We start from the raw sequence: 12,424 nt of genomic DNA on the forward strand, positions 1-12,424 counted from the left end.
TCTTGGGTAAGGCCTTCCCTTAAATTTTATAATTTTCAGTTGAGGTAATATATAAATAATATTTAAACTTTATGCTACTCAAGCAGTGTGTTCCTAAATTCAAAAGAACCATTTTCAGTAGGGTAGCATCATTTTCTGATTTTTTTTGTTAAAGGAGATAAGTTGATAACTATATATTGAAAGGTTCTTATGATAGTCTGAGTAGAGATCCTACAACAGTGAGTTTTAGAAGACATGCAGTAAATGGTGACCTATTAAAATATTAGTATAAAAAAATATAGTACTTTCTTTCTCTAATTAATATAGTAAACTTTCTATTCCTTGAGTTTTGGGTAATCTAACAAATTTTGATATAGAAGTGAATCAGCTACCAAATTAATGCATGTGTACCTTACAGATAATAAGTATTTTTACATATTAAGAAGTGACTTGCATTAGTTTTCCTTTTTTACCACTACCTCTTTGTCATTTTGACCTTAAAAATTTCATAAATCACTTTGAAGTTGATCAAAATATGCTTATGTATACTTTAATATAAAATTATATTGCATGGCTTTCTGACTTGGGTTTTTGTTGTGAAAGTGCCTGTTTTGTTTATGTGTCCTGAGAGAACAAGCATTGTAACATACCTGGCTAACTTAAAAGCAGATTTGCCTGTGAAGCACAATTTGAGTCCAATTTTTTGAGGTATGGAGTTTTAGCTATCATGGTTGGGTTTTTTACTCAATCTCAAATAATAGGGGTCTGGTTATTTTGCAGAGTATCTCTGAAGAATGGACAGAATTGCCCTGGCTAACTACAAGCTACGGTTCACAGTGGATAAATGTTGGCGTGCTTTTTTACTTTCTGACTTTTTAAGATTTTGCTCTTATATCTTATAGTTTCCAATCAATCTTACATGATTGCTATTTTAAAATTCAGTATAAAATCATATATAATTTAAAACTAAAATGTGTGTCTAGTTTTTTTCTTCAATTATTTAGCATTTCTGAAAATGTCAAGTTTTCAAAGTTTACCAATAGTCCAAAAGGGGGCGGGGGTATGAATTGATCTGAGAAAATAATGTACTTAATTTAGGGAATATACAAGTTTTTTATTCTCTTAGTTTCCAGTTTTCTATTTTAATGATTAGGTAGTATATGGTATCAAATAGCAAGTTATAAATTGCATGGATAAAGAAAGCCATTCATCTAATGTGCCTGTGAACCTTGTAAGTGGTTAAATAATTCATCTGAATAGCTGTCTTCACCATGCTTAATATTTAAAAGTTTAAAACTTTTTGAAATGGGAAGCAGTTTTTGTACAATGTATATATACATATTTAAGAAGTTATTGATTTGCATGTTTATAAAATTAAGCCTCATTTGCTAATACATGATAAATTTTATAGAATAAAAGGTGAATTTGCATTAAAGGTTCATTTTAATGAAGATGAAACATGAAAATAAGTTGTGTGTGAAATTCTCACTTGATATACACACAGGAGAGTTTGCAAACCTAAACTTCTGATTGTTCTAATTTCAGAGATGCCCGAGTGGTAAAAGACATGGCAACAGGAAAATCTAAGGGCTATGGCTTTGTCTCCTTTTTCAACAAATGGGTGAGCTCAATAAAAAGTGCATGTGCAAAAAAAAGAAAAAGTGCATGTGCAGTGCTTCAAGAGTAAAGAATTAAAATACTCATTTTGTTTTAATAGTCTTTTCTTTCACCGGCCATTTGTTCATTTCACTGATAATTAACCACCCTCACTAAAGGATATGTTCATTATCTCCCTGTTTTATAGTCCTCTGATAATTTAAGAGTAGCTAATAAAATGCTCCAGGAGGGGACTTTTTTTGTTGTTAATAAGTTTTCATCGATTTTCAGAAAGAGAGGAAGGGAGAGAATATAATGGTGCCTCCTCCCCCCCGCCTTATCTGTAGTTTTACTCTCCTTGGTTTCAATTACCATGGTCAACCACTGCCTAAAATATTAAATGGAAAATTCATGAAAATATTAAAGGGAAAATTCCAGAAATAAACAATTCATTAATTTTAAATTTCACACCATTCTGAGTAGCATAATGAAATCTCACTCCATCCCAGCTAGGACATGAATCATCCCTTTGTCCAGTGTATCCACACTGTATACACTTAACCTGCCCACTAGTCATTTAGCTGTCTCAGTTATCAACGATAGCAGTATCACAGTGCTTGTGCTCAAGTATCCCTATTTTATTACTCAGATATGGCCTCACAAGAGTAGTGATGCTCGTAATTCAGCTATGTTAAAGAGAAGCCATAAAGTACTTTTTTTTTTTTTTTTTTTTTTTTGCTTTTTAAAAATATTTTTATTGATTTCAGAAAGGGAGAGAGAGAAAGAGAGAGCGAAACATCAGTGATTTGTGAGAATCATTGATTGGCTGCCTCCTGCATGCTCCCTACTGGAGATTGAGCCTGCAATCCAGGCATGTGCCCTGATCGGGAATCCAACTGTGACCTCCTAGTATTATTTGCATTTTTAGGCATAAATTGGGGGTCCTGGAATATATTTCCCACAGATAAGGGGAGGCTACAGTGTGTATTTACTGTTTGTGTGTCTCAAGAATGACATTTAGCCTTGAATTTGCCTATTCTTTTTCTAGTTGAAGCCCACATTTGACACATGCAGACCAAAGCTACACCCCATTTACTTATTTTCTTAAATTGATTTTTAGAGAGAGGAAAAGAGAGGCATAGAGAGGGAAACATCGATTGGCTGCCTCAGGCATGCCCCCTACTGGGGATTGAGCCTGCACCCGGGCATGTGCCCTGCGTGGGAATCAAACCGGTGATCTCTTGGTTCATGGGTTGGTGCTCAACCACTGAGCAACATTGGCCAGGTTACTCCATTTACTTTTCAGTTCATTCTAAGCTGGCTTTCGTTCTCTACCACTCTCTACCAACACTAGTTTTCTGGTTCACCTTTGACTTTTGCTTCCTTGGCTCTGTGACAATACAATTTTGTAGATTTCTTCATCACTAGCTACTCCTCCTCTGTCACCTTAGCTGGCAACTTTTTCTTTACTCAATTTTTAGATTTTGCTGTTTTTCAGGGCTTTATTCCAGGATGCTTTTTTCTTTCCCTAGTCTTTCTTCATGACTCTAATTTTATATCTCCAGTTAAGTTTACTTAATGTGTCTTCAGGGGAGCTCTTTTTTTCTTCCTCAAACTTGTTCTGCTCCTCCCTCCCAGGCTTCTTATTTCAGTAAATGTTAACACTGTCCTTCCTACTGCCCAAGCAGGAATATAGTAGTTATCTTTGATTCCTCTCCTTTTATTCATTGTGCACCCCCATCCCAGTTCTATTCCTTTAGGTTACATTCACTACTACTGTACTAGTTCTGACCACCAACATTTTAAAAATCTGGATATTATCCCTAGCTGGTTTGGCTCAGTGGATAGAGCGTTGGCCTACGGACTGAAGGGTCCCGGGTTCGATTCCGGCCAACGGTATGTGCCCAGGTTGCAGGCTCAATCCCCAGTAGAGGGTGTGCAGGAGGCAGCCAATCAGTGAGTCTCTCTCATCATTGATGATTTTATCTCTCCCTCTCCCTTCTTCTCTAAAATCAAAGAAATATTTTAAAAATAATAAAATCTGGATATTATATTAGTCTTATAAAATGTTTTTCTCCTTCTAGCACTAAGAATGGCCTTTGTAAGCTGCTCGTTTTTGTTTTTTTTTAATATATTTTATTGATTTTTTACAGAGAGGAAGGGAGAGGGATAGAGAGTTAGAAACATCGATGAGAGAGAAACATCGATCAGCTGCCTCCTGCACGCCCCCCAGTGGGAATGTGCCCGCAACCAAGGCACATGCCCTTGACCGGAATCGAACCTGGGACCCTTGAGTCTGCAGGCCGACGCTCTATCCACTGAGCCAAACCGGTTCAGCAAAAATATATATTTTTTTATTGATACAGAGGGAGAGGGAGGGAAAGATAAAAACATCAATGAGAGAGAAACATCGACCAGCTGCCTCCTGCATGCCCCATACTGGGGAACAAGCCCGCAACCCAGGCATGTGCCCTGACTGGGAATCGAACTGGCAACCTCTTGGTGCATGGGTCAACACTCAACCACTGAGCCACACCAGCTAGGCATGTCCCGGGTTTGATTCTGGTCAAGGACATGTACCTTGGTTGCAGGCTCCATCCCCAGTAGGGGGCGTACAGGAAGCAGCTGATTGATGTTTCTCTCTCATTGATATTTCTAACTCTATCCCTCTCCTCTCTGTAAAATCAATAAGATATATTAAAAACATAAATCAGATCATGCTCATCTCTTACTTAAAATCTTTCAGTTTTTTCTCTGGCACCCTTTTTGTTCACTAGATTCCACTGAAATTAGGCATCTTTCACATTCTTTCAGATGCAATCCAGTCTCTTTGCTGCCTTTACACAGTTTACAATGCTTTCCCCTTTTCCAGGACTTTCTTCCCAGGTGTTTTGCCTTGGCTAGCTCCTTTTCCTCTCAATTTCAGCTCAAATATTATTTCAAAGAGACCTTCCCTAATCATGCTGCCTAAAGTAGATCCCCAGGTCCATAATCTCTATCTCTGCGTTTTGTTTCTGTCATAGCATATACAGTTTGTAATTACTTTGTCACCTCCATGGCAGTAGAGACTACATCTGCCTTATTCACCAACATATCCCTAGCATTTAACCTGCTGTCCAGAACATGATATCTGTTCAATATTTATTTACTTGTTGGATTGTATAAAGTGAGATTTTCATCCATAATAGTCTTAAGTTGTTACATGAACTTTATAATAGCTACCTCAGAAGGGCTTTTGGGCTTTGGACTTTTTCACGTGATTAACATAACCAAAGTCTGATATCCAAATGAAAAAAAGATAATTTAAAAGCGCCATTGCATTTTAGGTGAGCTATCACATATTGTGTATCTCGTAAAGCATTTTCACTCAAAAAACATTTGTGAAAAGCAAACTTGAGTTTTCTCTACTGCTAACAGTTTAACATCAATTAATAATGTCTTCTTTGTCATTTCTAATGTGTGGAACAGGATGCGGAAAACGCCATTCAACAGATGGGTGGCCAGTGGCTCGGAGGAAGACAAATCAGAACTAACTGGGCAACCCGAAAGCCTCCAGCTCCAAAGAGTACATATGAGTGTAGGTGTATTGGAGAAGAAAAGGAAATGTGGAATTTTGGAGGAAAATACATTAGATTTTAAATATTAGAGCTGTTCCTGGAGACTTATTGCAGAAATAGATGAGAAGCAAATCAAGACTACTGTTCTAAAATGTACTTAGTTTTCATTTTTGTAATTACAAATAGTAAATATTATCTCTAATGTGAAGTCTCCTATTAAATAGAGAATATTGAGTAATATTAAAGACATTCTTGGGGGAGGTTTTAATCATCAATCAAATATAATGTGTATTATATAAGTATTTTGTTCAAGGTAGATAACTACTATTACAGTAGTGTAGTTACTAGTAATACTGCATTTCTCTTTCTGAACATTTTACTTAATTAAAAATATAAATCTTTCCATCCCCAGCAAACACCAAACAGCTGTCATATGATGAGGTCGTAAATCAGTCTAGTCCAAGCAACTGTACTGTATACTGTGGAGGTGTCACTTCTGGGCTAACAGGTATGGGGGCTTTACCTGTATGGCATCTTGAGGTTAATTTTTAAACCGAAAAGCTTAATATTTGTGGATTTTAATATCATTTAATGGGTGTGTTTTTGTGTTTTGTTTTTGTCTAACAGAACAATTAATGCGTCAGACTTTTTCACCATTTGGACAAATAATGGAAATTCGAGTCTTTCCAGATAAAGGATATTCATTTGTTCGGTAGGGGTGGCTTTATAAAAAATTTCTCCAAAATTATTTTTATAAATTTAACTTAGTGTTTTTCTTAAAAATTTACTTCGGTTATAAAGAAATAAAATTTTCTCTAGCATTTAGCATATCTGCCACTGTTTTTTAATAGTTCCCATCTTTCAACACAAAGCCAGTAAAACATCCTCTGTTAAAAGAAGTTTCTCCAGAATTACAGGATCTGAGGGGGGCGTGGGGGAGAATATGCCATTTTATTGATTCTTTTATGTAAATTGCCTGGCTCAACTTGATTTTTTTAAAATATGTTTTTATTTTAGAGAGTAAGGGACAGGGATAGAGAGATAGAAACATCAGTGAGAGAGAAACTTTGATCAGCTGCCTCCTATATATCCCCTACTGGGGATCAAGCCTGCAACCTGGCATGTGCCTGACCAGGAATTGAACTGGTGACCTCTTGGTTCATGGGTCGCTACTCAACCACTGAGCCCCACCAGCTGGGCTCAACTTGATTTTAAAAAATACGTTTTATTCTTAAGTTTTTAAATAATTTATATTGGTGATTCTTAATATTGTTTTCAATAGATTCAACTCCCATGAAAGTGCAGCACATGCAATTGTTTCTGTTAATGGAACTACTATTGAAGGTCATGTTGTGAAATGCTATTGGGGCAAAGAAACTCTTGATATGATAAATCCCGTGCAACAGGTGAGAAGGTTCTTGACTTTGCAGAGTAATTACTGGGCTAATACTAATAATATTGTTTTAAAATATATATATATTGTTTTAGAATGAAATTGTTTATAATCCATGTTAATAAGTTTCTAGTGCATATTAAAATGATAGTATATAAGGGCTCATCCTACGTGTATTATAGTTCCAGAGTGGTGGCTCATGGATTGCAGTGGTGACATGATGAATGTGACCGCCTCAATTGACTCATACACAGTGGATTTTAAAATGCTCCGACAAACCTAACAGGGTATTAAATTTTTTCTTAATACTTGGTAGATTTATTCACATATTATATGGAGAATTCACAAGCATTGTTGACTTGATTGAAATAAAAATGTAGTTATATTTATGTTTAGGGCCTTGGCATTTTGCTGCTTTTGTTTTTCCAGGCAGCTTTAGTGGTTAACTTGATCCCACAAAGATTTCTATGAGGGAATTGTAAATGGAGCATTAAGATAGGCGTAAGAAAACTGAATGTAGAAATAATCTTTGTATCTTCCTTATCTAAAGGAAACAGTCATGTGAATAGTTTATAAAGCACTAAACATTATACTGAATTTAATATTTATTACCAGAACATTATCCACTGCCTTACAAAGAATATGCTATTCAGAGTATTGTGTCAAGTTATAGTAATATAACCTCACTTTTTTTTTTAGCAGTCACTTTCTAAACTCTTGTTTATCCTTTCATTTTAATTGTACTGATGGCCCTATTTGGTATGGCTATGTATATTAGTTATTTGTAGTATATTAGGACATATAACTTCAAATAATACTAAATTATCTGTTATAATTTTACTTAATAGCAGAATCAAATTGGATATCCACAACCTTATGGCCAATGGGGCCAGTGGTATGGAAATGCGCAACAAATTGGCCAGTATATGCCTAATGGTTGGCAAGTACCTGCATATGGAATGTATGGCCAGCCATGGAACCAGCCAGGATTTAAGTAAGAATATTAGCTCTTTTTATTTATTATTAGCCTTTGAAAATGTCAAGAACTTTAAGAGATTTTAAGAAATTAGTAGGAAGCGTGGCCCTCTTTCCAAAGCATAGCTTTAACCTTTGAAGGACTTAGTTTAGAATAGTTTTTAATTTATAGTTTTAGGTATATCTCTTTAAAGTTTTGCCTAGAAATATGTTGCCTTGAGGTATAACCAACATTATAAGTAATGTGACTAATGGTCTCTTGGCCATTCTTGAATACAGTTATTTTGTTGCTAGTTGTTTTATTCGTTCTTCATTTTTTCTGTGTAAAAGGGTTTATTATTACATGGAAGCTTCTTTATACACCCTGAATTATGCAATTTTACTTAAATTTCTGAAACACAATCTGAGAAGGTAAAGATTAAAATACTTTACAGTGTTTTTTAAAAAAAGAAACTTGTATTTATAATATTGAAAAAATTTATGTGCTTACAATATGCTAATAATTGTTTTACTTTTTTCTTCGAGTAATATAAGTGCTAGTCTTAACATATCAAATGGTCAGGTTTATTTCAGGAAGTGGCTTGTTCACCATATGTCCAACCCAGTTGTATGGTATTTCTTCCTGAGATGAAAGATGAATTTTTTCCTGAGGTCAAAGGGGATAAATGTTTACAGGTTAAGGGTATTTTCTTAGCTGTAATTAAACAAACAAGATTAAGCTGTACAAATTAAACCTTTGAGGATGCTTGTACCTTTGCTTTCCTTGGCATAATAATTCTTTTTCTGAGCTAAAGAAAAAGTATATTTCCTCTCTATATGTTATTTGTTCTTGGTGTTACCTTTCATTTTAATCAGTGGATTTCCCTCCCCTCTGCTTCTTTCACATGCTCTCCCAGTCAGACACAGACTTCTGCGCCATGGATGGGACCAAATTATGGAATGCAACCACCTCCAGGACAGAACGGCAGCATGTTGCCTAGTCAGCCTGCAGGGTATCGAGTGACAGGGTATGAAACCCAGTGAAAAAGGACTCCAGAATCTAAAGCCAGTGGCTTGAGGCTACAGAGAGTGTAGTAAAGCCGTTGTTTACTTAAAGATTTAATCAAATCAGTCAGTGCAAATGTCAGATACAATGTATTTATTTAAAACATTCATTTTTTAATCATGAAATTACTTAACCATCCATATTGTTTTAAAAAGAAACAAGATGCTGGATGTCTGCCAATTTTTGCCTTCATTACCTTTTTAATAAAGTTTCTCAGATCCTTGTTTCAAACACAAATGCAGGGATTGCTGCCACTTTTTAAAAATTAAGAGGCAGAAAATTGCACAATGTTGAACTTTTTTCCACTAAAGTAGTGTGCAGTTCTAGTTTGCATTCCTGATATGATTTAAAACATGTAATATAAAGATATAAAAACAAAACACGAAAAACCAAAACTGTGCAGAGTCTAGAAGTTCTTTATAATCTTCAGCTTGTGCACAATTCTGTTTTAGGTCTTTTTACAAAGGTTTGTTTGAACTATCCCATCTCCACTGTTTTCCCTTTGGGGTTTTTTAATATAAATTATTAGTTTACATCATTTTTGTATCTACATTTTTTTTCACAAATTTGTCTTGCCTTATTAAAGTTCTGTATAATATACTTAAATGGAAAAACAAATGTTCACTTAGATTGAAAACTTTTCTCAGATGGATTGTTAATTGCATTCATCTTGTGTTTTATATGAGAAGGTGCCTCAAGAACTCCCTGTTGACTTTGTTTAAAAGAATTTTTATCTTCTGTGATAAATTTTGTTGTGTACCAGAAAATATAAAAACAAAAAACTTGTTACTAAAAAAAATCTCTGAAATGTGATAAGTTCTTATGAACTGTGCTAATTTCATGTGTCAACTTTTACATTTACATGTATTATTTCATTATGTAAAATGTTTTAGCAGTTTAATATTTTGCACAGTTAGCAAACTTTGTATGTCATTTCCTTCTTAAAGGTATCATGCAGAGTTGACAGGAGATTTGTAAGGTTTTAAGTTGTTTGCATGTGATTATCAAATACACACTTTGGTAGTCTTTGAATACAAAGTCATCTGCTCTTGTTTTTCGAGAATTTTTAGACAAAGTTGTATGTAAAGGAATATATTAATTTGCCATTTTCTAGTTTGTATTTACTCAAAAAGAGTAAATCAACTTAATTTTAATATGTACAGATAATAGCTGTGAAACTGTAGAATATCCTAGGTCAGGCTTGGGGTTCGTTGTGAACGCCAAAATTAGCCTGAAGGACCAGCCGGGCAAAGCATTTTTTAAATATTCAGAGGCCAAAAGATAAACAAAAAAACCTTTAAAATCCTACCTCCTTAAACAGCCTTCAAAGAGGAGAATCCTCAGTGCAATCATTATTTTGATTCTTTTGGTACCTGTTTTCCTGGAGTTCCCCATTTTATTATATTTTGGGGTGGCTCCGAGCATTAAGAGATTTAATCTTTGATAGCATTGTTCTAGTTTTTGAAATTTCTAGTACATTTCAGAGTCTCTTAGAATAGTTTTGTTTTGTTTTCAGTGCAAGTCACAAACTCCCTTGACTCACAAAGGGAAAGGGCCCCAGTATACATATTTGGATGGTCAGTTGTTTTTAAGAGCTTCAGATAGCTCCTAGTACGTTATTTAGGAACAGAAAAGGCCTGTTTCTCCTAAAGGGGAACAAGTGACTAAGCTGGTCTCTAAGCCAATACTCTTGTAAACCAGAGCCCAGGAAAGACAACTCACTAGTATATAAGTCTCTGGAGCTCAATTCTATGCAGTTGTACTAATGTTTCATTAAGTCACTGTGTATTTTTAAGTGTTGCTACATTAAAAGTTGCTTTATGAAAGATGAGTAAATTTTTTAAATACTTGGAAATTTTATTTCCTTGTTAACTTCTACAGATCAGGGCATGCAACCAAAAGCAGTGTAAGTGAAATAACTCAAAAAATAAAATATCAGGAAACTATTTTTAAATTATTCTGGCTTATGTTTCTATTTTAGGACCTTTATTTTTCACTGTTTCAGAAATATTTACTACACATCTGTGGAGTTCAGGGTAAATTATTTGGGCATAAATAAGCAAAAGTATAGTTTTTCTTTCATTTTGACGATCTCAAGTAGTAACACTTTTTATTAGCCAGTATATTTTTTTATTGCACAAATCTTAAAATGTACATTGACTACTTTCTGGAAAAAAAAGTGGTATTATTCATGATGAAAAGGTTACTACTGAACAAATTCGTATTTAGGAACGTTGCTATTTTTGGTTTAAATCTTACTCTGAATGTTAAATCACTTAAAGATCTTTTTTTAGTCTAAACTTACTGGCATTAGTATCAAGAAAAGAAATTAAAAGTTTAAAAAATGGTTTTAATCTTTACAATATGCATTCAAATTTTATTTTTAAATACATCTGGTACTGTAAAGAACCTGATGTGACTCACACTTAATGGGTCATTAATCCAGTATTTTTTTGCCCTGACTGTTTGTATATTAAAGTTCCTTTATGTTTTCTATAACTTGTGGAATCTTCAGTGATTATTGTGTGATAGATTTTTTTTTCTTTTTGGTCTAGCCATATTGTTATATTCATTCAGATTTTTGTTAGATTTTTTAAAATCTTATTGCAGAAACCATGGTTTGCATTGTGTTTCTGTTTAATACAACAAAGAACTGGAATTATTTAGATTCAACTCATAAATCAAGATCTCATTTTCCTTGTTGATATTCTCTTTGTTGAAAATGAAATTCACATTATAGTTTTATTCTCCTGTTTTATCCCTGTGTTTTCTCCCCTCCTTTTGTATTCCTCTTCCTTTTGTGTTAGAGTTCTATTACATTTGAGAAGGCAGTTATTAGGATTAGATTGCATATACAAATGAGTTAGGTTTACTAAGTGCTACAGGTGCTCTTGAGGTGACAGTCAGTTTGAAAAATAAAATGTGTTTATAGGAAATAAAAGGCACACCCTTTCATTGAAAGAGTGATTTCTAAAAATCATTTTTTGGAGGGGGTTATTACATTTTTTCCAGTTACTGCATTTTATTGTTGTGTTTAGAACTTGAAGAATAATCCTCTAAAACAAGAAATTTTAATTTAAGGGCCTTAATAAAATTTATGTGAGTGTGTCTCAATTGAATAGGATTTTACATTACAGCCTCTCAAATTGGAGGCAGAAGTTATTCTGATAGTAATTCAACTAAAAAAAGGAAAAAGTAGACGTCTGACTCAGGGTTACTTAGACTAGGATGAAATACCTTACAGAAAATAGGGATTAAGTACAATTTTACATAATGGGTAAATGAGATCCCTACCTCCTCCTTGTTCAGATCTGACACATGAACGGCCACACTTGCACACACAAGGATTTGGAGGATCTTTCTGTGGAAAAACTAAACTTTTAAATATATATATTTGTACTGACTTTGGATAAGGGAGAGAGAGAAACATTGATTGGCTGCCTCCTGCACCCCCCACACTGGGGATTGAACCCAAAACCCAGACACATGCCCTGATCAGGAATTGAACCGTGACCTGATTCATAGGTCGACACTCAACCACTGTGCCACACTGACCATGCTAAACTCTTGATAGGAAAAAAGCCAAATGGCCACCAATCCCCCTATATTGAGTGGGAGTATGCCAGTCATTAAGCCCTTTCATGTACACAGATCTTCCAAACAGGTTTTTAGCTCTTCACTTTTCAATAAGGACAGCCAAAGATAACCGAAGTTGAAGGAAACTTGGATTGTGAAAAGTAGATCTAAACAAAAAGCAACTATCAATTAGAAAACTTCCAAGAACTGTAATATCCTGAGAGGAAAGAAGGATGTATTCAAGAAATTAGAAGAGTGATAATAGTAAAATTTCAGAACAAGAAATTAAAATAGGAATAAATT

General features: G+C 34.5%; 1 protein-coding gene across 8 annotated transcripts in view; it reads left to right on the top strand.

Moving 5' to 3' along the window:
* The window catches only part of TIA1 (TIA1 cytotoxic granule-associated RNA binding protein), a 30,701-nt gene extending 19,657 nt beyond the window's left edge, over positions 1-11,044 (top strand). For 5 of the 8 annotated variants that reach the window (XM_005867788.2, XM_005867791.2, XM_005867790.2 and 2 more), the window contains 7 exons: positions 1,525-1,600; positions 5,044-5,152; positions 5,545-5,640; positions 5,760-5,844; positions 6,415-6,538; positions 7,374-7,519; positions 8,397-11,044. In XM_005867788.2, coding sequence (XP_005867850.1) covers positions 1,525-1,600; positions 5,044-5,152; positions 5,545-5,640; positions 5,760-5,844; positions 6,415-6,538; positions 7,374-7,519; positions 8,397-8,523 — 763 coding nt within the window. In that variant the 3' untranslated portion in view covers positions 8,524-11,044. Of the gene's footprint in view, positions 1-1,524; positions 1,601-5,043; positions 5,153-5,544; positions 5,641-5,759; positions 5,845-6,414; positions 6,539-6,707; positions 6,813-7,373; positions 7,520-8,396 lie in introns of those variants that run through there. The other 3 variants (XR_313686.2, XR_313687.2, XM_005867789.2) reach the window with 3 other exon arrangements.
* The last annotated feature ends 1,380 nt before the right edge of the window (positions 11,045-12,424 follow it).

This window comes from Myotis brandtii, unplaced genomic scaffold (genome assembly GCF_000412655.1).
Source record: "Myotis brandtii unplaced genomic scaffold, ASM41265v1 scaffold251, whole genome shotgun sequence".
NCBI classification, from domain to species: domain Eukaryota; kingdom Metazoa; phylum Chordata; class Mammalia; order Chiroptera; family Vespertilionidae; genus Myotis; species Myotis brandtii.